The sequence below is a fragment of the Sciurus carolinensis genome, chromosome 1 (genome assembly GCF_902686445.1).
Source record: "Sciurus carolinensis chromosome 1, mSciCar1.2, whole genome shotgun sequence".
Classification (NCBI taxonomy): domain Eukaryota; kingdom Metazoa; phylum Chordata; class Mammalia; order Rodentia; family Sciuridae; genus Sciurus; species Sciurus carolinensis.
Genome location: NC_062213.1, coordinates 102,901,643 through 102,926,384, shown reverse-complemented (window position 1 = coordinate 102,926,384; position 24,742 = coordinate 102,901,643). Strand labels below are relative to the sequence as shown.

At 42.9% G+C, this 24,742-nt stretch overlaps 1 protein-coding gene across 1 annotated transcript in view; it reads right to left on the bottom strand.

The window, feature by feature from the left end:
• Tbx15 (T-box transcription factor 15) overlaps positions 1–23,581 on the bottom strand; it is a 109,105-nt gene extending 85,524 nt beyond the window's left edge. Inside the window, exon 1 of the mRNA XM_047560269.1 lies at positions 23,234–23,581. Coding sequence (XP_047416225.1) covers positions 23,234–23,438 — 205 coding nt within the window. The 5' untranslated portion in view covers positions 23,439–23,581. The remainder of the gene's footprint in view (positions 1–23,233) is intronic.
• Between the last annotated feature and the right edge of the window lie 1,161 nt (positions 23,582–24,742).

Here is a 24,742-nt window from a genome sequence, read left to right as displayed (position 1 = left end):
TTACAGATCTATAAACTAAAGCTCAGTATCTGGGAGAAGAAAATGAGAAATTTGGGAGGAAAGCAGAAGATTTATGATAAAATCAACTTGGAAGCATTTTTCAAAGACAAGATATTAGTTAGCAAAGATGAAAATGTTTTCTAATATATAATTGGCAAGCAGATAGGAAAATAGATTGTCACACACCATGGATGGAAGTGTAAATTGAACATCCTTTTGGGAGGGTAATCTGGAATCCCCATCAAAATTTTAAATTCTATAATTTAACTCTACTTCTAGAATTTACTCTATAAATTCCATAACAACAAAAGTACATAAAATAAACATGGAACTTTATGTGAAGAAGCAAATGATTGAAAACAAACTAAAAGCTTATTAAAATAACATTGATAAAAATATGATTGACCAACAAAATGTAATGCATTGTGATCTTTAAAACATGGAGGGCTGGGGAGATAGCTCAGTTGGTAGAGTGTTTGCCTTGCAAGCATAAGGCCCTGGGTTCGAAAAAAAAAAAAAAAAAAAAAAAACATGGAGAGATCCTGTAAGTATGGCAATTTAATAATCTCCAATACAATAACTCAAAACTAAAATGATAAAGTCCAAAGTACTATATGTATCATGTCATGATTTGTGTTTTCATTTTAAAGATCTGTACATATGTGTACAAATTATCTGAATTTTTTAAAAAATTATAAGTAAAAGCAGTGGATAAGTAACAACTATCCCAGATTATTAGAGAATGGAGAACTACAAGCCAACATAATCTTCTAAGGCACAGAGGTGGGATTAGTATTTGAAAAGGAAAAAAAAAATAGAACTAGCCAAGCACAGTGACACACACCTGTAATCCAAACTACTCGAGAGGCTGAGGCAGGATGATGGCAAGTTCAAGGATAGTCTGAGCAATTTAGCAAGCTCTTGTCTCACAAGTAAGATAAAAAGGGTAGCTTAGTGGTAGAGTACTCATGCAGGAGGCCCCAGTATCAAAATGTAAAAAATAAAAACAGAAAAGAACAAAATTGATCTTGTGATTTGAGGCTTTGATTCAGATTTTCAGAGAAAACCTATGAATATGATTGCCAAGCAGACAGCAAACTAACAAGTGTAGAGGAAGCCAGAGGCTCATCCCCTGAAGGAGGTAGCCTAATGGTCACTGTTACCCAGCAGGGATTTAACAAAAGGTACAGAGCAGGTGGTCCTAGGCCTTCAGGGCATCAGTCAACTAAAGATACAGGTAACCATTCTGGGTTCAGAGGCTCTGGCTCCTTGAAATGAGTGAACAAAACTCTCCATGTCATTACCATATGGCTGCAGGTCCAATCCTGAAACTGACCCCTACAAAACTAGAAGAAAACCCTTCGCACGTTCAGAAGCTCTCAGAGCATAAAATGGTATTCTGACTGCTCCCAGTACATCCTTTAACCTCCCACCCCTATGACCCAGGGAAAGGAAAGAGGATGCACTGAGGCTGGGCATCCTAATGGAGAAGCAACAGACCTACCCGAGAGCTCTGCTCACACCTGACTTCAATTTTGGACAAGTCGTCTTCATTTGTTTTCCCGCATCTAAGATAAAATGGCTTCTTTTTTTTAAGGGTTTGAACATGATTATTAGTGTGATTATCCATCCTGGAACAAACAGTACTTTGAGAAAATAAACTGCTATACAAATGTGAAATATCAGTGGTATTACACAAGTGATCTTTTGGGGAGAAAGCCAACAATTTGTCCAAATTTTCCAGTCAGTTGGTTCAATCAAAACAGTCAATATGATAGCTCAACACAAAACAAAACCCCAAAATATTATTGATTCATTTCTGCCACACATATTTATGGATCGCTTATTGCAAGCCAAGGGGAATGTGAGAACCAGAGATACACAGGTAAAGAAGACAGACTCCTGATGTGTAGGAAAGACAAAGTCAGTGAAGGGGAGAGACAAACAAATAGACACACTCCAATGCCTTCAGTGCTGCATTCTACTAGAGGTACAAGCAAAGGGCCACAGAAGGAAAAAGGGCTGACCTATGATGCCTATGGTACTGACCTTCACATACAGACTCACCAAATATCAAGGTATACAGATTAGTAACTGTTGTTCAGCACAGGGCACACTTATTTGTTGATGGAATCTGCAAATTATTTAGTAATTTCGTGCAACTAGATATTAATCAACATGTTTGTTTAGCATTGTTTCAACTTAGTCAAGCATCTAATTGAATAATTCCAAAACTGAAGGACCAACATGACTCAATAATTTTTGGTTTTTTCAGATTTCACAGTGGCATGAGAATTATAAAAATGACCTGTAAGTAGCAGCATTATTAGACAATCATTCAATCAAAATGAATTAAAATAACGTGTTCAGCACCATCAAGCTCGGGTTTTAGGTACTTTGTGTGCCTGACCCACAGAGTTATATTCTGTCAAAACAACAGCTCATCCACCCCCTCAGAGAATCAAATCCATCTATTCACCGAAGATGAGGGAGAAGATAAAATAGTCCAAGCTTTACAAGAAAATTGTGAAAGCTATGCAGACAAAAGGAAAGTTTAGCCAAATGCTTCACTTTTAACTTGTGTGGTATTCAATTTGGTGTTTCATTCAGGTCTAAATATTCTAAAGTTGCAAATGTGGGGCAGAGTTCCCTGAGTTAACCTGCATACAATTAAATTTCATTCTAATTTAATTCGCTTCCAGAATAGCATTCAATTGTCAATGTTAAAACCCTGAAGGAGTCTCATTTTCCATGACCTCTAGAAAATTACAAGTTGTATTTGCCACAACCAGAAAAACATCCTGAGCCTCATTTGCCTAGGGAGCCTGTAATCAGATATTATTTACTGCCTCACATTATTTCAATAGCCACAAATCATTCTTATTAAAACAAAAAGTAAGTTTTTGACCTTGCTGCAGTAATGAATGTTCTTAGTTTTGACATTTGTTTGGGCACTGACAGAACAGTTGCCATAGCTTCAAAAATACAGATTCCAGAGCCCTCCCAATCATGCACTTTCCAGCCCCTTGTCCCCAAGGCACCCCTAAGAAAAAGATAGTTGCATAGAATACCTCTTTCCAAAACTAGTTGCTCAACAAAATCACCTGAGAACTTTTCTGAAAGAAATAATTCAATCCTCCCTCCCCATCCAGACCTCCTGAAAGGCTACTGCACAAATGAAGTCCCCAAAACTGTGCTACAACACACTCTTCAGGTATGTTTGGTGGTAAGTCTAATATAGACCCTTATCAGCTACATGATTTCCTTAAAAAAATTGCATAAGCAGATCAGAAGAGAAGAATTGGTGATCATGAAGGCTTGACAGTTTCTGAACAAATTAGGGAAATTCCAGTATGGGTGAAGATGGTTATCAAGAAATCAGTATTAATTATGTCATGTGAGTTGATGGTATTGTGATTCAGTAAGAAAATGGCTTTTTTTTTTTTTAAGTCTACTCAAGTATTGAAGTACTTAGTGGTGAAATTTTGATAACTGAGGTTCATTTTAAAATGCCTCAACAAATGTTGCAATGAATAGTCTGCAATGAATCCTGCCTTAATATGTAATTATAATACACTAATTAAAATAATAATAATAATGGAGGGGAGATCAGTACGGTAGACAAACAGATGGGGGAGGGGGAAGGGAGGGAGAGGAAAGGTACTGGGGAATGGGATTGATCTCAAGATGTTATGTGCACGTATGAATATGGCATAATGAATCCCACTATTATATATTACTAAAATGCATGAATTAAAAAAATAAAGAAAAGAAAAGAGAGATGGGGGACAAACATGTCAAAATGGCATTGAAGGTGGATGATGGGTTCTTAAGGGTTCATGGTACTTTCATGTTTAGAAATGTTCATAACAAAATGGGTTGTTTTAATTGTCAATAAGAACCAGAGTCCATTTCTGTCACGCAATACTATTTTCCATTACCACTGAGAGAGAGCTCGTGGGCATGCTGCACTCTCCTCCATTTACACAGAGGAAGCTAGAACTCAGAGGGCAAATGATTTACATATATTGCCACCTTCCTGCTCCTAGTAGGTATCTGAAATTTTTCCTCTTAAGAGCATTCCTATTTAACATTGTATTCCTTTTTTTTTTTTTTTTTTGTGGTGCTGGGGATCGAACCCAGGGTTGTGCTTGCAAGGCAAGCACTCTACCGACTGAGCTATATCCCCAGCCCCTTAACATTGTATTCTGAAAATGGAGTTACGAACTTTTCCCTGACCACAACTTAATGATCGTTTTAGAAGTTCACCTCTAAAAAGCATTTTGTATTTTACTTTAAGAAACTGCAGGAAGGGCTGGGGGTGTAGCTCAGCGGTAGAACACTTGCCTAGAATGTTCAAGGCCCTGAATCCAGCTGGGCCGGGTGGCATTCATCTGTAATCCCAGTGGCTTGGGAGGCTGAGGCAGAAGGATCATGAGTTCAAGACCAGGGTCAGAAACTTATGGAGACCCAAGCAATTTAGCAAGACCCTGTCTCTAAATAAAAAATAAAAAGGGGCTACGGATGTGGCTCAGTGGTTAAGTGCCCCTGAATTCAATCCCTAGTACCAAAGGGGCTGGGGGAGGGAAAAAAGGCCCTGGATTCAGTCTCCAGTACCAAAGAAAGAAAGAAAGTAGACGATTTTATTTTCAAGCAGAAATACACTGAAAATACACTAAATCTGTGATCATGGCAAAGCAGGAGATGAAATTCAAGCCATCATGTATTCAGAATTAGTCAATTTTCAAGCCTGAACTAAAATACACAATTCATTATAAGAAAATATAACTTTTAACAAATTTGGTGTATAAAAGTCTGGCTTCACCTAAACAGGCATCTGACCTCATTTTATCAATGAAAAAAAATATTTATCCTGAAGAGTATTTCATTCTAGATCACCTAAAAAAAATTCTTGTGCAATGAAAAATAATTTTGTCATCCAAAAATTCTATTTATACATCATGTAAAAATGTATATACTTCAATGTACATAATGGAATATTACTCAGCCAGAAAGAAGAATAAAATTGTGGCATTTGCAGTAAATTATGGAGTTGGAAAATATCATGCTAAGTGAAATAAGCCAATCCCAAAACTCCAAAGACTGAATGTTTTCTCTGATAAGTAGATGTTAATACATAATGGGGAGTTGGGAGCTGGTAAGGGAAGAGTGGAGGAACATTGGATTGTATATAGGGAAATGAGGGGAGGGGAGAGGGCAGGAGGTAGGAAAGATGGTGGAATGAGACAAACATCATTACCCCATGTACATGTGTGATTACAGGAATGGCATGACTCTACATCATGTACAACCAGAGAAATGAAAAGTTGTACCCCATTTGTGTACAATGAATCAAAATACATTCTTCTGTCATGTATAACTAAGTAGAACAAACAATAAAAAAGTATATATTTCAAAAATAGATACAGTAGTATGGATAGTCCCATGGATGAAAATAAAATACAGGTATATTTACAGATACTGTGCTAAGAAGTTTAGAAGAGTTGGTACTGATAATATCTTGTACTCATAGGTAGGCAGGCTGTTCTGGGTGAAGAAGAAAAGACCCTGAAGCTCTTAGCATGGAATCTAGTTTGAGAATCTTGTGATTCTGTTGTGGGTATTGGTGCCATTATTCCCAACTGAAGATATGCATGTGAGGTGAATGTTGGATTGTGGGCTGCCACTGTAAGTGCACAGAGCTTCCCTGTTTGCCCAGAGTACTTCAGATAAATATATCAGGTCTCAATACTCTATCTTGAGTACCAGACACTTTAAGCTCTCTTAAAAAGTACAAATGCAAGTGGGATTAGGAAGTCAGTTTTTAGGTTTTCCTAAGATAGATAGAATGGTTCTAATGTCCTGATCAATACATCATCTACTACAGACTATGGGAAAGATCTAGGTTAAAGAGAGGCCCTCAGCAAGTCATATAAGGCAACTCGCACAACATACAAAACCTCTCTCTCCTCCAAGTATCTGCACCAATTCCCCGAAAAAAAATGTACTCATTCCCTGAATGTTAAGCAGCTCAAAAGACAGACTTCTCTCAAAATCCTATGGTTCAGGTCATCCCATCTTCCCCCTTACTCAGTTGGGCCCACATCTTTGTAAAACAGAAAAAAGTGGGTCTCAATCTGTGTGGTTATTATAGGGGCCCCAAGTCAGGGACCTTCTAGGGTTATTCTGTGGTGGTTGAGCCTGACTTTTTGGACCAGGAGACACCTGAAAGGAAGCCTACAATTTAATGAAGAATCAGAATGCTGATGAATGAATAGGAACTTTCAAATCTTTATGGACAACCTATAGTACTTGCAATGTGCTCCAGTGTGTATAGTACCCTGCTTTGGAGATGGGCAAATGGGATCTTTCATGGCCTCTGACCAGATCTTGAGGAGTAATAATGTTCCCCACTTCTTGGGTTGAGTTCCTTATTCACATTTCCTTTCTAAAGTAGATCCAGATCAAGTGCCATCTTGTAGTTGTACATGCTCAAAAGATACCAAAAATTCAAGATGCATCTTGAAGACATAGCCTTACAATTTAGGTTCAAAGACACGCAACTAGAGAATGACTCAGTCATCCTACTTGTTTATGTGGAAACTGCAGAGAAACTCTTTTCCCATACTTGGAGCTTAAGGCATCAGCTCCCCAGATCTGTCAGGCTCCCTGTGGAAGTCTGGCTCTCAAAGGTTATCTCCACTCTGCAGTATTTAGAATCACAGCTTGAAAGCCACCAGCCCTGCAGAATCCACAGTGACACTGGATCAACCCCAACAATCCATCACCAATGTGCATACAGTAGCTAAGAGTCCCAAAGCAAGTTTGGAGAACCCCTTCTATAGCAAGTTTCAGCTACAGGCAGCAGTAAGGTAGGTCAGAAGATGTAACCTACAAAAGGGAATAGAAATCAGAGGCTATTTTCTTCCTTGACCATCTGAGTCAGACCCAGAGCAGTACTACAAAATTTGATGAGGACAAAAAACAAACCTGACACTCTGTATATCCCCACCCCTTACTCTCTATGACTGTGCTGTTTCTGAAATGTATTCTCACAGAGCTGCCTCATGTGCCTCAGTCACCCAGCCTGCTCATAGATAGCCTTGAGCTTCAGGGGAATTTTCTCCTTATTTTCTCCCGACACCTACCTTCCCCCAATCAAGGAGCTGAGCCCTGAACTGGAACCTCCTGTCAGTTTACTCACATAGTCCCTACTACTCATGGGAAGAAAAAAAAACAAAAGAATTTCTATCATTCTGCTTGAGTTTAACCCAACTCTGCTTTCTCAAGCAAACATATGCAATCTGTCTTTCATTTGGAGATTTTTTTGCACTTCTGTTTAACACTGGGGATTTTCAGATTTTTATTCTACTTCTTTCTCTTCTTTGCTGGGCAGAAAACAGTCTGCTGTGACCATAAGGTCTGGAAAAATAGGGAAAGATGGGACAGATACTCCCACAAACTAATCATGCTTCTAAATGTTGATGCTTCATCAGGTAACACTTCCAGAACAAACACCATGCACAGTATTCAGCAATTCCTCTCTACAAAAATTCCTTCTAATAGTACAGTTAGATAATCTTCCTTCCTTACTCAAATCTAGTGGTCTCATCCCAATTATAGATGGAGACTTCAGGATAAAGAGAAATTAACTGACGTGTCTAAGAACCAATTCTAAAATGTAGAAAAGATCAAGGGAAAGCACTGTGTGTATATGTATTTACATGTGTACAAAGATGGCCACAGAACAAAGAGAAAACACCAGAAACAATGTCTCCTCAGGTATAAGCATTGATTATTCAATAGGTTAAAGGTTAAGGCCAATCTAATAGGATAAAAAATATTTAACAGGTGTATATCTTGCCAAGGAAAAAGCAGATTGGCTGGTAGTGTGAAGCTTCCAGTTTTCTCTGAAGACAAAAGCAAGAGAAGAGCCTTGCTCAGAAAAGACCTCCCAATAAGAGTTTTCTAATGTTGGTAGCTCAAGAGGAACCTTGGCTTTTGTATGCTCTTGGCTACACATTTGAAAGTTGCAGATTACCTAGCCAGGACTCCCTTGTGATCATAAAATCACACAAGCACCCTGGTATCATGTTGACACAGAGAAGCCCCTCACAAAGGAGCTAACTATATAGACTACAAGTGAAGATAAATTGGCAGCATCCAAGAACTTTCCTCCATAATGCTAATACCCAAACATGTGACATCAGCATGGACACATCATTTTCTGAAGTCATCACATGTTTTAATCTGGATATCATGTCAATTAACATTTACATCAACCTATCCTTCTCCATCTTGGAATATTCCTGTCATATTGAGTGCTTAAGAGGGGTCTCGAAAATAGGATACACTTTCTTCAAAGAGCATTTTATGGGGGGCAGTAGGAGGAGTAGTGCTCCAAAAGCAGCAGGAGAGATGATGGCATAGAGGGGGTGAGCCTGTGAGGAAGGAAGGACCATGAAGAGAGCAGCAGTGCAGACAAGGTGAAAAGGGAAGTCGGGAACAATCCTGTGTCAGCACTCTCCAAATGTTTTCTCATAAAAACACTGCAGAGTTTCTGAGTTTTCTCAGCTTCCCAAAAGTATAATAGGAGCAAGGTAGGCAGATGACAATATGGGGAGCACTTTCTATGTACCAGGCACTGTTCCAAGCACTTGACATTTCTCTCACTTAATTCTCACAACAGTCCTGAAGCAGGTATTACTACCCTCATTTTATATGTGCACAACAGAGGCACAGAGTGGCTAAGTCACTTGCTCAAGGTCACACTGTCAGAACTAGGTGCTCAAGTCAAGTCCCCCTAGCCCCAAAGCCTGCATTTCTCCACAATGCATTGTTGCCTCCACTGTCCTGGATTTCCACAGCAGCCAGCTTCTTCTGCTTCTAGGATATGAAGAGCCATGTGCTTCCTAGAACATTTTGCACACATCTCCCCACAGAGGCCAATTAAATGCACTACAGGACTAGTACTCAGCTGACAAGATAATGGGGGGGGGGGAGTCCTCAAAATCCAGAAAAGATGCTGAGTGAAACCCCTCAAAAGTCTATACCTATACATATGCCCAAAACTCTCCATTGGAAAAAAGCAGATCTTTCCACTCAGTACTCACCACCGATGAGCCACACAGCTGTGGAGGCCTAACAATTTGGGCAAGAAAACAGACAGGCAAAGAAAAAGAAGAATGTAGTCAAGCCCCAAGGAAAAAATGTTAACATCCGGAACAAATTCACCCACGCAGGCTGGGGAGCTGTTACACCCAGCTCTCCATAATACCCCTCATCGTCTCCCAGCCCTTCCCTACACACACACACACACACAGACACATGCACACTCAACAAGGCTTGGCTATTTGCTCACCCCCTACAGCAGATTGGCCTGTGTCTGTTGGGAGTTCCTCCTGCAGTACCTACCACCCAGTCTGAATATCACAGAGATGCCTTAAATCTCTGTGATGTCACAGTCTAATCTGGGTAATGCACAGTTGCACCATATGGGATCTAATGTTCCCAGGGATTAATATTGGTCATGCAACTACTACTCTGAACTCTGGAGAAAAAAAATGAAATTGCCAAGGCCTGACTGGCTGCACATCTTGAAGAATCTACATTTCTAATTGGACAGATCTCATGGATGAGATCCAGTAAATCACTCAAGATTGCAGCGTTGATCTCATCCTCTGCCACACTCTATATTTCAAGAGTTTGGCTCCATATAAGTTCCTTGGGAAAGGAAATGGGCCTAGAGATTCATATGCTTCTGTTGCTGCAAGAGTGTATCAAATTCTGTCAATCACTTGCCTACACAGAGTGGGGCTGGCAGTAGGAAAAAGCAAAGCTTTAAAACAGAGATGGACTTTACATCTTTCTCTTATTAGATTCAAAAAGTCCCTTTTCTATCATTGGGCACAACAGACAGGAATTTAACAGACTGTGCAATTAACAGCCAAGAAATGCATTAATGGTAAAAGTCTACACATGGAAATCCATGGGGTAGGGAGTGTAGATTTTCTCCAAATCCCTGCTGGAGACATCAGACTTCCTAAGAGAGGAAGGTTGCTTGGAGTGGGAGGAAAAGTGATGGAAAGACAGTGAACAGGTGGACCAAAAAAAAAAACCTGAAAACCTCTGTTAAGTTCTCTGAAACTCACTACAGTCATCTTATCTGCTTACAGTGGTAGAAGAAAAATGGAGTACAGAGTTTAAGTGTTTGTTGGAATGAGATTTCTGCAAATAATTGATCCCATACCAAACAAGGCTTCTCAAAATAGAGCTGTTAAAAAATAAATGAATCAGAGCAGTCACTCAGAGGTTAAAGTTAAAGCCACGTCTTGAAGAGCGGGTATACTTGCCGTGGGTCCTCAAGGCGGTTTTCTAATCCTCAGGCATTAAAAAGAAGCCACTGTGGAAATCAGAATCTCTTCCTTTGTAAATTCAATCCATGGCAAAGGGATTTCAGCTGTGATTGCTGAGTTTGAAAAAATCAACAGTACTTAGAAATGCACGAATTGCCAGTCACTGCAACTGATATGTTTCTAAGCTGTTCCATTTTGAATCAATTACCAATGAGATTCCATCCATCCCGTTGTGAATGGAGGAGGGAATGGGTAAAACAGAACAGTTAAAGTTTCCCCTGAATTTCACTGCACAAGGGGATTTAGACTAGGGAGATTTTAGATCAAATTCAATATATAGTCACTGCCCTTCAGACACTGAGAATTCTGAACATTAAAGTCAAAGAAATGCAAGTCACATTGGGAAGGCTGCTGGTGTCCCATTCCAAAGATGGTGACATGAAAACTCAACCCTGTACTTCTGCCACATGGTGCCCTCTACTAGCAGGTATGGAGAAGTCACTTTAGGGATAGAAGAACTAATAATAACAAGGAGAAATGTGGAGACCTAAAACTGTAAATTTGCTCTCATTTATGACTGAACAACTTCTGTTGGGGACAGCCCAGGCAGAAAGCATTCATTTTCATCCACAATGCATTCTCCCTAGAGCACTAAAGAGTCATCTTCAGGGAAGGCAATCTATTCCAGTGGTTAATATTACCCTGAGTTGGGCACAGTGGCACACGCCAGTAATCCCAGTGACTAGGAAGGCTGAGGCAGGAGGACTGCAAGTCTAAGGCTAGTCTCAGCAATTTAGTGAGACTCTGTTGACTCTGTCTCAAAATATAAAAAGGGATGGGGATGTAGCTCAGTGCTGAAGCACCCCTGGTTCAATCCCCAGTACCCCAGTACACACACACACACACACACACACACACACATATATATATGGGGGGGGGGGGGAGAGAGAGAGAGAAAGAGAGGGAGGGGGAGAGGGAGGGAGGGAGAGAGAGAGAGAGAGAGAGAGAGAGAGAGAGAGAGAGAGAGAGAGAGAGAGAGATCCTAGAGCTACACAAAGCTGTTTTAATTCTGGCTGGGTCACTTAAAATGGACTAGAACTAGGTGACTGTGGGTAAGTTATTGACTCCATTGGACATCAATTTTCTCCTCTGTAAAATGAGGAAACAATTACTTCACTCCAAGCACTATTGAGTGGAAATAATGAGAATGTGAATAAAACCAGCAGCACAGGGCCTACTTTAGAGTGTGCCCTTGATCCACGAAAGCTTGGTTGGAGTTGTGGACACTCTGAGCTAAGATGATGTTTATAAGATTGGGACAGTATAGGAACATCTGTCATGAAGACAGACCTAGATTCCAACAAGAAAGAGTAGCTCCCTTCTGTGAAAAGTCAGAATCTGAAAGCTTGTGATGAGGCAGGGGCTGTTTGAAGGAGGCTGAGAGAGGGATTTCTTCTTTCTTCCTCTTCACTGAGGCAGCTACCTTATCCCTCTGCTGTCAGAAACAATACAAACCAAGTCTAGGGTGTAACAAGTTTAAAAATAATAATAAATAAATAAATAGATAATAAAATTCAGGTTTCTGTTTTCTAGAAGGAAGAAAACTGGGCAAATCAGGGCAGCCAGATGTGGGTTCTATCACAAGAATGGGGCTTCTGCTGTTTCTCCTTAAAAAGATTTCCCAGTCTCTTCTTTCCTCAGCTTCAGCTTAGTTATAGGTTTTCCCTTAATTTAGTCTCTTTACTTATTCTTTCTCTCTCCCCTCTCCCTCTCTCTCTAACTCAACCAATCAACATACACTAATCCTTTACTACAGACTCAGTTGATACAGCTGGTTCAGTTTGTCCAGAATCCTGGGGTTCCATCAGAATATGGCTTTAAAAACAAAGAATAAATCTTTCTATTTCCTATTAGGCAAAACCTGACCTTTTGAGAATTTCTGAGCTCCAGGTAGAAATGTCAGTAACTAATGAAAGAGGAACTTGCTTCTATTATTCCACTTCCCTGCATTCAGGGAGGCCCCTCTGTCCTCTTATCGAGGACTGAGTTTGAAAAAGTCAACAATATTTAGAAATGCAAGAATTGCCAGTCCCTGAAGTCTCCCCAACCTCATTTTCAATCCACCCCTTCCTCCTATCATGCTAGTCACAGGTCCCCACCCTTGGACACCATCCTTCCCTTAGATGTTCCTTCAGGTTCTGGTTTATTGATGCACCGGTTATGCTGCAACCTTGAATAGCAATGGCTCTCAATTCTATTTTACTTTATTAGTCACATGTACTCAAACTCAGTACTGTTTCTAAACATAACCTATAAACAGAATGAGGATCTCACTTCAAATCCCAAACACTCCACTTAAAGCAAAAGAATGGGAAAGGGGCAGTGTCTCCTTATAGATTACAATTTGCAAACATTTCTTATCCAAACTGGTCACTAAGGTGAGTAATCACCATTAATTCAGTTGATAGAAATAATAGGTACTGTGTTAAATTCTTTCTTCTTATATGCACACTATCTCAGTTGATCCTCATATCTACCCTTCGATGAACACATTTATTATTCCAATGTCACAGGTGCAGATACTGGAGTTAAAAGGAGATTAACTAAACTGCCCAAGTTTTATGCAGAAGTCATAAAACTAGTAAGTGTTAGAACCAGGGCTAAGACACAAGCAGACTGACCTCAAGAATCTGAGTTTGTAACCATTATACTGTGTAATTGATGCACTCATTGCACCAAATAGAAATGATAAGAGTATCTCAAAAGCATTTGAATATATATAATTAATACAATATTAACTAGAATGTGTATTTGTATATATGCATATATAATACATAAAATAAGCTTAGTATGATGACTGGTACATAGCACATGTTCAATGAATGCTGCTATTTGTTATTATTTTCATATAGTAATATTAGCATTATTATTATATATTTTATTACTAATTAAATGCTTCCTGTGTGCCAGTCACTTGTACTAGGTTCTAGAGCAACAAAAGCAATGACAACTAGATCCCTGCCCTGTAGCAGTTTACAGAGTAGTAGTGAGAGGGCAACCAGTTAGACCACTCACTTGATTACAGAGGTCTGCACAGGGGCTGTGCCAAATGGGATCATCAAATGAGGGTGGGGAACCATCACTGGGGTTTGACCTTAGCTGCAGAAGTCTATAAGGAAATGAAACCTCACAAGATAGAAACATGAGACACACTCCTAGGTGTGTGCTGGGCTCAGTCTTGCATCTGACCCTGCCCTCAAGTTCAGCTGCTATGAATAGAGGTCTTGAATGCTAAGCTGTCTTCTGATCTATCTTGTTGACAAGCGTTTTGCCTGTTACTAAGTCATCCTTTTAGCATTCTCACATCTCTGCCAGATCAAGATCTCGGCTTAACAGACTAGACATGGAAAATAGTTACTAGTGCTTTCCATCAGGCTCCAACAGTAATGGGGGGCAACCAATATGTCTTTCTGACCCTTTAAATCAACTCACTAATGACAAAGTTGTCTTTTTTAATCCTTATTTTTCAAACATAGTTTTTACAGTTATTTCTGGGAAGGACACAAAAAATGTTCAGAGCATGAATGACTTCCATTTTCTTTTAATTCATTAATGCTATAGAACGCTTTTAGCACCATTCACATGGGCGACAATAGGTTACAATGAACCCAAAGGTCTGCAAATAACTGATCCAGGACATGCTGAACATGTGATATTAATATGAATTTTTTTTTTAATTTTATGAAAGTGCTTTAATTTTAGCTCGAAAAAAAGTTGTTTTGTTTTTGTTTTTGTTTTGTTGGTTTTGTGTTGCTATTGTTGTTACTTCCCACAACTACAGTAAAACTTTCCTCATTCCAAAAAAGTAAGGAATGGGTCAATTAATGGCCAAGGTGCCTTAGGAGAAAATGTAAATACTCAAAAAAGTTAACTGAATCAAAATAAAAGTTAAGGGAATATTATAGAAAAGGGGCCTCAGTTTTCATTTAAGAGTAGCCCCCTTATCTCAAAAGCCAAGACTAGAGGCCCCATCAGTGGCTATAAACAACTTTAAAATATTTTTTCAAAATTAACATGTCTGTCTTTATATCCCTGGTTCCAATATTAATGGTAAAGTTAGAACTAGAGTCTAGGACTCTTTATTTAAACTAAGCCAGACTTCCTCCTACCATAATACACAGATATGACATAGAATACAAGGACCTGTGTTGAAAGTTTTGCAGTGTAGTAAAGACCCGTCGTTATCCACATAAGCAACTAAGGTTTCTGAAATGTTTTACTATTCAGTATTCCTCTGCAAATTTGTTTACACCTTTAATTTTCTAACTAAACCATTTTTCTAAATAGTAAATAGGTATAGCTCCTCCCTTGTTTTGTGGTCAATAAAAGAAGGGGTGGGGGGGTGGAAGCCAGATTATTAATTAAGCTTCTGACTTGAAGAAACTACTGGAACCCAGGCAAAGTATTTCTAAGTTCACAATCACTTATTGCCACAAATGATTGCCCCTCCCTGTGAAAATCTGTCATTTCTTTTTCTGGAGCAAGAACGGAAGCTCTGAACCACACAAGTCATCTAACCCCACGGTTTACAATTCTGGGCTTTGTAGCCCGGTGAGACTGAAGCTTTGGAGCAAGAAAGGTGCCTGGGGTAGGGCTTCCCTCTGCCCACTAAGCTGAGGTCCAAAAAGAAGGCTGTTCCCACCGGCTTCTTACAGAACTTAAGTCATTTCTCAGGGACTAGTAGTCACTTATTCTACTTTGCAGGGTTGGTGGTTTCTCTTTGAAGAAAATAATAACTTCATTGTTTTTAATCTCCAAGAACAGCGGACATTTACCCTCCCTCTGTCTCAGTGGGCGATTCGATTCCGGGTTTCGGACAGGGGGCACCTCTACCTTTAAGGACCCTCTTAGTCAACCGCGGATCCTCTGTCCCACCGGAATCGGAATCGGAGGAATGACTTACCTTTTTAACCGATTGGCTACGATATTTACTGACCCTAGAATTACCCATTTGGAAATGGTTAGGGATTAAAAGTTCTGCAGGCCAAGGGATTCTTGGTTTCTAATTGCTAATGTTTGAAGTCAGTTTGATTCCTCGGAAATTTGTTTAGCCTGATGAAAGCAAAACTCAAAGTCCCCTCAGGGCTCGAGGTGTAAGATCCTTGGGTTCCGTTTGGTTTTTTTTTTTTTGTTTTGTTTTGTTTTGTTTTGTTTTTGGGGGGTCTCTTTTGGGGGGATGTCTTTTGCCAAGGCTTTCCTGGTTACCCCAGAATGCCCACATTTCCCCAGGATGTAATTAGAGCTAAGAGGAGCACAGACCATCCCTCACGATTCCGTTCTGCCTGATTTCAAAGGCTTCGCCGCAATCCCCGGCGCGCAGGGCCCGGGACCGGCGGGCTGGGAGCCGCGCTCCGGGACGGAGAGCAGGACCTCGGGCCGGCGCACCCTGGTCGGGCAGCCGGGCCGCCCTACCGTAGTCCCCGCCCCTGACCCTGGGCGCCGGCGAGGCCCGGGCTAGGGGCCGAGCGCGGACAGACGCGGCCACCACCCAAATCTGACTTGTGAAGGTCACCCAAACTGCCCTGTTTTCCCAGGGATGGGTTAGTAGTAAGAGATGCAATCCCAGTTCCTGAAATATCATATGAAAACTTCTGAACTGGGGCGGAGGGGATGGACGTTTTCAATGTGTGCGGAGGAAGTTTGGAAGGAGAAAGTAAGGGTGGTAACTTTTCTGAGACCCTATATGAGGTTGTAACCGTTTTCCTGGTTGTGGGATAGTAGAAAAGGCAGCGGCGGTGGGATTAAGAAAATGACATTATTACCTAATGTACATGCATGATTGCATGACCCATGTGATCCTACAATATGTATAATCAGAAAAATGAGAGATTACACTCCATTTATGTATAATCTATCAAATGTACTGTCATGTACAACAAATTAGAACAAATAAAAAATTAATTTAAAAAAATTTTTAAATGAATTTACACCTTAGAGAAGTGGGTGTTAGAACTCCAGGGGTCAGGCTAGGTATCTAACAGGGACCTCTAATGATTGCTTTTGAAAGGGAACTCTATGCAGATAATTGTTGATTTGGATTTTGTTTTGCTTTTTAATCCTATAAAGAATACAGCAACTTTCTGGAAACAGCTTATTGGAGCCTCAGCAACTGTACTGTAGAAAACATAAAATAAATTGGGGCGGGGGAGCTTCTACATGTATTTCTTATGCTTTTAAACTACTTTCCCCAGATGGCAATGTTTCTCTGGTTATCGCCATAAACATGATTATTATCCAGAGTTCTCTTCGCTATTCCGTTTACTTTTTGCATGAGAGAACGTGAATTATTCTTCAAAATTAAAACCAGCATTCTGTCCATCCAAAATAAAGATGGCATTATTCGCAAAATTAAATGCCTAATTTAGTTAGAAAATTTTCCACTGTCCCTGTTCTTTTAAATCACCTCTGTACAGTCTCATTTTCTGGTGTTTTCTCTGAGACTTTAGTCAAAGTCATCTGTTAAATGAAAACAGTGTTGAAAGTTTTCAAACCTGTGATTCTCTAGAATTTTCGAGTAATACCCAAAGGTGACAAAACTTTTGGCCTCCCAAATTTTGTGTTCCCAATTTGTTAAATTGGCTACACACATACACACACACACACACACACACACACACACACAGCAGTTTCTCATTCCTGGAATGTTATCTATATCCCACTCAAAAGCATTCTGGTGATATTATGGTGTTCACATGCACAAATTTGTATATCAACACACACCTGTCTACACTTTTTATACAAAAAGGACAAAATTAGATACTGACTAGTTTTTTAAATGTAAAATAAAAAGTAGAGGTTGCAAGACTTGTTTTCACTTTTGGTATCAAAAGCTCATCCAGTTTGTAGTCACCAAAATATCCTTTCTCAAAGTGAAGCCATTAATGGCACAAAGTAAGTGTTGATTAGTCCTCACTAGTTGCTTAAATTCCCCACCTCTTCCCATTTCACAGTAGGTCCTCCCTACTAAGTCTCATTTTCCACTGGGACACTTAGAGTAGGGGCCTCACTTAAATTAACTAATGATTATCCTTCTCCAAAGAAGTGTAAACAGACCCTGATTTATAAATTTGCTAATTGCTGTCCCCAGTGCAGACCCCTGTGTATGGCAATCATGCACATATAAAACTCCAGGCTTACAAAAACTAGCAAAAGGAAAGCCAAAAATAAACCGCATGGATGAAAGAGAGAAGGAAAAGAGATTACACATTCCACCAGTTTTCTACTTATCCCTTTTGTGAAAAGCATCCCAAAAGGTCAAAACTTAAACTTCAGGTGGGAAAGCTACTTAAATATTCTCTGTATTCAGCCTTTTTAGAGCAGGAAAGCAATAATCAGCTATACTTTCAGAATAACCATCAATGGATTTCTGCATTTCTAGGAAGGAAAATGACATGCCGATCTGCTCTTTATCCCTGTGAAACTTGCACAGGTCAACCTTGCTCCTTCCTCCCTCCCTCCCTCCCTCTCTCCCTCTTTTCTTTCTTTCTTTCTTTCTTTCTCCTTCCTTCCTTCCTTCCTTTCTTCCTTTCTTTCTTTTTCTTTCTTTCTTTTCTTCCTTTCTTTTAATCTGAAGCCACCCTGAGAAAGAATTCACTCACAGATGTAAAAGGTAATTGTTTTTCTCTCCAGTATAAGAAATAAAGTTTCACCAGAGTCCATAATCAGGATATCAAAAGGTTTTTTTCATTGTATTAATATTATAAATTTTGCCAACAGAACAATTATGATGGATTTGGAATACTTTGCTCTTTTTAATAGTAAGGAACACCCTAGTAGAGACTTGGATGAATATAGCGTTTAGGTCTTCTGAGCCAAAGCATATTTGTCTTTTTTTCCTCCTGATTCAATATGAAGGATTAATGATGAGGGGACTTTCTTGCATTAGATTTATGTTCACACATGCAAAGGATATTATGGAGATACCATCAATACCCGATATTTTTGGCCCTCACTTCATGCCATTCTTCACTGGATCCTCTCATGCTGTATGCATTTAAAACATTTTAACTAACTTTAAATTTTATACCTTTTGAACTAATTAGTATAGGGAAGAGGATGTGTCAGGAAAACAGCAATGCATCAGTGGTAGTACAATTTCAGTCCAAAGCCCACTTTAAGAAACTTCCTTTCTCCCTGCATAAACGTTGCTCCGTGAACTTTTCTTTCTGGAAATTCCATGTATAAAAATCAGTAAACCCAAAGCGGCCAGCTGGGAACTCCCAAATAGTGTTCCTTAAGAAACAGCGTTGGGTCTGGGGTGGAAGATCCGACTTCAGAATAGCAGCCCCAGGAAGCTGTGTGCTGATCTGCTCAAGAAAGCCTTTGCCGCGCATTAGGTTTGTACTCTGGGAAGAGTGCGGAGCGGGGATCATGGGGGTCGGAGACACTAAGGGGGTGCCAGAAGCAGGTGAGGGGCTCCGCTGAACCCCGTAGTAGCAAACCGAGAGAACCGTCCCCCGCACGCCCCTTTGTTATCCCTGCACCTACCCGGCTAGCTTCTGAAGCACGGCGATGTCTGGGCTGGGAAAGAGCTCAGAAGGTGCAAATGACCGCACACGTCACCTTCTTCGTGATCACAGCCCAAACTGTGGGCATCCTCATTTTCCCCAGTCCCTGTCCTCTAGCGGTTTACTGTCGTCATTTCTTAGAGCTGGAGCAGACTTAGAATTTCTTCCTTTTTTTCTACTGGTTTCTATTATGGTGCCGCTCCAGGACCGGAGTTGCAATAGAATGTCTGCATAACCTGCTCTCCACCGCCGGGAGCCATGGCCGGGCGCTCTCCCAGTCCCTCTCTGCTCTAGCCATGGTCTGACCAGCATTCAAAAAAGGCACTTGACAGTCATGCCCCGGCGAATAATCATCCTCACCTACGGATGACAAATTCAGACTTTACCTCCTCCCTGGTTTCTCCTTCACACAAGGTCGCTTACCAAAGGGGTGCCCTCTGCGGAAGGCCAAAACGTTGGGTTATGTCCAACGGACACTTACTTGGCTCATTGGCGGGCTGATGCCTTGCAGCCTGGAAGCCTGAATGCGTGCAGAGGCACAGGCAGCACAGAGAACTAGGGTTCCTTGCCTGGGCCGCTACCCAAGACAGACGCTAAGCTTAGTATGCCACACACCTTGTCCCAGCAGCCTGAGCCACCGGTATGTCCTGGCTGATGCCTGCACTAGACATTTTCCCCACTGGCTTCGAACTCATCATCTTTATTATCCTTAAACATCGGTTTACAGTCGCTTCCTCCGTTTCACCCAGTTTCCCTGTTGGGAGTCGGGCAGGTAAAGAAGTAATGGCAGGATTAAAATCTCAGAATTTTACTCTGAACCAATAAATAAACTAGCAGATTAATTCATGTGACCAGTTGATCTCGGGAACTCAGAAGCAGCAAGTGCCTTGAGGCAAAGAAAGCGTCAGTTTGTATTTTGTTGTTGTTGTTTTGTTTTGTTTTTTCCTGTCTCATTTCTGTAGCGTGTGTGTGTGCGCGGGTAGGTACGAGAGAAAAGGCAGGAGCCTGCGCCGTGAGAACGTGGGTGGGGATCCCCTGCGTGTCACTGAGGGTGCCTGTCTATGCGTGTTCACCCGCGTGCACTGCCACCTCTTCAGGCCTACGTAGCGCCAGGGCTGCATGGCTCTGGCCTGCAAGCTCAGAAGGGGAAAATACTTCCGCAGAAGGTTTGAATTATTTCGCTCCGCAGGAGACCCGGCCTCGGCCGTAGTCGACTGAGGATTCCGGCGGGAAAGGCCCAAGCCAAAGTTGGGGAGGCTGGGTGGAGCTGGGGATGGGGTCCCAGCGCAGATGGCGCCGCCGCGCGCCCGAAATACACTTCCAAGGCCGCAGCCGCAGCAGCTGTTCTGTCCGATCCTGGCTCGAAAGTTTCCTGTTGCTTAGAGAGAGAGGCGGAGGCGAGCAGGCTCGAGCCAGATTCCTCCGAAACGGGTCTTGAGACCCTCTCTAACCAGTAGGGACTGAATCCTAGCGGTTTCTCCAAAAGACAGTGAGTGTGGGTGCGGGTATGACAGTAAGAGTACCTCATGAGCCCCCTCCCAAGTCTGGAGGACTCGGTATTTGGGGGCCACCAGGCTCGGTTGAAAATTTTGAAATACATACTGTGTCCTCTGACCGGTGAGTGCCTACAGCGCGCAGGCCGGGCTGGTCCCCCGCTGCTACAGGTTGGCGCCCCAGGCTGCGCGTGCTCAGGCGCCAACTAAAGCCAGCTCTGTCCAGACGCGGAAAGAAAAAGGGGCTGTGAAAAAGCAAAAGGCCACGTCTTTGAATTAAAGTTAAGTATTACAATCTGAGCCTCGGGTTGTCTGAGGATCCTGAGGATTTTCAGGTTCCGGAGGGGAAGACTGAAAACTGGCGGTACCAGTCAAGAGTATGGAGATGAGAATGATAAATACAGTCACACTAGGCGGTTGTCCATGTGCTGAGGGGGCAGGGATCCTTCCCTATCCCCGTGTCCGTTTAGGTTTTATTTTTGCTGTTTTTTCCGGCTTCTGCCTTGTGAAGGGCCTAAGGCCTGGCCCTGCGTGACAGATTGAACAGAATTGTGAGGCCCAGCCGGGCATGGACAGAATGGGTTGCATACACCACTCCTTCATACAAACATAGTTAAATGTGGCCCCCTTTGTCTGTTCCGGAGCTGTATTAGAGGAGAAAGCAAAGATCTGAAAAAGATTCCAATCCCTGTTCCAAATCCAGAGCCAGCAGCTCTGCCTCTGAGCAGTCGCATTTCAAGGACACCATGGTGCCCTTATTCTAAAAGATCTTTTCTCATCCTACTTCTATTTCATTCAGATCGCTGTAAGGAAGCCTTAGCCATTGCCAGTGCTCCCCCTGGGACCTCCTTCGCCTTCAACCAACCTAACCATGCTATAGCCAGACTCTGCAGAAAGCCCTCACAAGAACTCCTGGCTTCGTTTCTTCCTTCTCCAGGACCCTTGCCCCTAAATATATTTTGTTTCCTGTAATTCAAATGCTTGTCTTTTCTAAAAAAGGGATAAAGTAAGGGAACTGACCGACTCAACTGTTACATAAAGTTAGTTCTATGTTAGGTCTTCCACCCCACCCTACTCCACCCCCATTGGGCAGAAGCTATTGAACAAAAGTTTGAAAACCAATTCCCAATGTCCTCATCCCTCCATCATCTATCTTTGCCCAGATCTCACTTTCGTCCTTTCCAGCTGCGAACAACAGGGGAAAGAGAAACTATGAGCTCAGTCCCTTATTATGACCCTACACATTGACCCTTTTGAACATAAAACCATAGACAGACTCAGTGACCTGCAGACTTCCAAGAATGAAGTCTTCCCGCACAGGCCAGCTGCCATGTGCAGTTAAATAACGTTTGCTTTTTCCACGGTGGGGAAAATCAAAGAGAACCTCCCAAATCGCAAATTGTATAAGGCCTGCAAAAACTTCCACGAACTGTATAGAAGGCCCTAGTGAGATTCTGACAACAGATAAATTAGGTGAGGAAATTGGGTCTGGCCATCTAAAGGAAACACATTAGCCATGCTGTTCCTTCCTGAATCACTCACGCAGGAGTTCTCGCGGACCTGTACCCGCATCCAAATACAGAGTAAGACTTGAATGGACGGAATAAATCTCCTTTTAATTTTCTTTTCATCGACTAATAAAAATAATTCCCCAGCACTAAACCCAAATTCCGTAACGGGCCGCAAGAACACGCAAAATTCATAAAACCCAGTCTCTGCAGGTCACTCGCTAATCGCGTTATTATTAGCCTCGGAGCGTGGAAATTGAACTGTCACTGCCTAAAAAGAAAATGTAAGCGACAGCTGTCCCTCCTCGAGTTTGGCCAGCGTTGAGTCTGGGATCCCCAAGCTCCTGAGTCCACGGCCTCTCCTACCACTGTGCGGGCCGCCGCCCCACTACCGTGCTCTTGCCAGCGCGTGGACCTGGGTCTATTCCCCAACCCTGGTTGGTCAGCAGGAGCACCTCCAGCATGGTTATAGAAGTCTGGGCCGGAAAATTTCTGAAGCCGCTAAACCAAGCCGCGAGCGTTCTGTTTGCGAGCGCACAAGGTTCTTCTGACAACAGCTGTTCCCCCGGGCTGTTTTGCTGTTGTAATCTTGGCACTTAACACAAAACGTTAAGTTGTTTTTCCCTTTTCTAGGGTTCTGTTAAAATCAGACATTGACATCCGCCCTGCATTTTGCGTGTTCTGGGTGCATTGTAGGCACAGGATACGAATAGACACAAATTAATCGAATCTCTCCCCCCGCTCCTAATTACACAGAGATATGGGACGTGAAATGTGATCTAAGCTCAGGACAAGAGGGTCTAACGTCCATTCCTGTCTCCAACGGGGTAGAAATATAATTACCATCCACTATCTAAGTTAGTTGGAAGAGCAGTGGGTACTGAGACTGAAAGCTAAAGTGGGCATTTAGAGACTGAAGTATCTGTGCCGAGAACGACGCACTAGTCCTCCAGAGCGCTCAGAAGCAAGCCTTAGCTCCTCCTGGCTCCCGCTATTGCCTTAGACCCCGCACTTCCTAACCCAGGGACCTGCAGCCCTTAAGCTTTGGGACACCCCAAACTCTGCGTTCCTCTCTAGAAGGGGATAAGTAAATAGGTTTCCTTGCTTGAAGTTGGCGAAATGTAAGGCTCGGGTCAGTCCCCCAAATTAGTTCGGGCGAACTTAGGGAAGCTTAAAACAATGCGCCAAGGAAAAGAAACCCGTGTTGAGGCCAGGCAGGGCGTCAGCGGCGAGGCCTTAGTCCACACCCGCCGACTTTTTTCGGCTTCCCCTCTCTGCCCGCCTGGCGCAGTCCGTCCCGACGCACTCACCCGGGTGGGGCTCCAGGCCGTGTGCCGCCGAGTCCTCCGAGTCTCCGAGTGGGCCTGCGGGGCTCAGCGCCTCCATGGACAGGTCCAGCCCCTTCTCCTCCCAGTCTCGCAGTTTCCGCTTTTTATTTGAGCCGATCAAGGCTTCAACAGAGAAGGCATGTGCTCGCGAGCTCAAGGCTACTGCAGATCTTCTCCTTTCACTCATTTTAGCCGCCCGTACCCCGGCCTCTGCTCGCCCCCGCTACTGAGGGAGCAGCCCGCGCCCTCACGCTCCGAGCGCCCGCCGGGCCCGGTCCGAGAGAGGCGGCGGCAAGGCGGCCAGGCTGAAGCGGCGGCTCCGCACCCTCCCCCTGCGTCCTCCCCCGCCCTCCGCGGCCGGATCGGATCCGCGCCCCCAGCTGCCCCAGCCTCTAGGAACTAGCGCCCGGAGCGCCGCCCGCTAGCTGCATGAGCGCGGGAGTCCTGCTTCCCACCCACCCGGGCAGGCGCTCACAGGCTGTGCCGACTGGACTTCATTTTTTTTTTTTTTTTTTTTTTTTTTAATTCTCTCCCTCTCTTTCTCCTCCCTCTCCCTTTCTCTCCTCCCTCTCTCTCTTCCCCTCTCGGTCTTCCCGTCCTTCCTCTGATCCAAACTTCTGGGAAACTTTTTTTTTTCTCTAAATTCCTCCCTTCCCAAGGAACAGGGGGCAGGCAGTGCGCTCCTGTCCGAGGGGTGAGGGAGAGGGAGGGGGGAGGAAGAAAAAGACTGAGGGGAAAAAAAGCCAGCCCCCAACCAATAGCAAGAAGGGAACAGGAGAAACCCTGAGAGCGTGAGCCAATGAGAGAAAAGGAGAGACTGAGGCTCGGGCCAAGGCTGCGCGAGGGTAGTAGGCAGTATGCTTCTGGGGCGACTTTAACCCCTGGCTTCCCAGTAGGGTTCACATGGGTTACTTGAGGGGGGACTTAAAGTTGATGTCTGATCTGTGCCCTTACAAACTCCTGCAAATCCTAAATCCGTACATTTTCCCCTCAAATCTGCTGGATCTCATAGACACTCCAAGTCCAGAATCAAATTAGTTGCAGATCTGAAATTGTGTGACCCTGACAAAATGCTAACCTGCCCCAAAACGCTAGAAAATTCTTCTGATAAGCTCACGCCCGCCCCAGGTGCTTTCGGATCTACGAGTTCTGCCCAGTTTTCGCCACGCAGGTTCCTACGCTCCTATTTAATGTTTCCTAAGCGACTCTGGTTAAGGCAAAACGAAACAAACAAAAAAGTCCCGTTACTATCCAGGGTCTTGTAACTGAAAATCCAAAAACTGTTTCCTCTTTCCAGCTCTACCTGGTGGAGGAGGAGACACAAGCACCCTGAGAGCTGGAGACCGGCAGTGGAGCGTTCGGCTTACCGCGCTCTGGAGGGATCTCTCCGCTGGGCCCACACGCAACAAATACTCGCTTTCCTTGCAGCGCAGACGCTGAGCTGCGCTTCGCCTATTCCGGGCTCTTATTCCAGAGAACCCACAGAGCGGT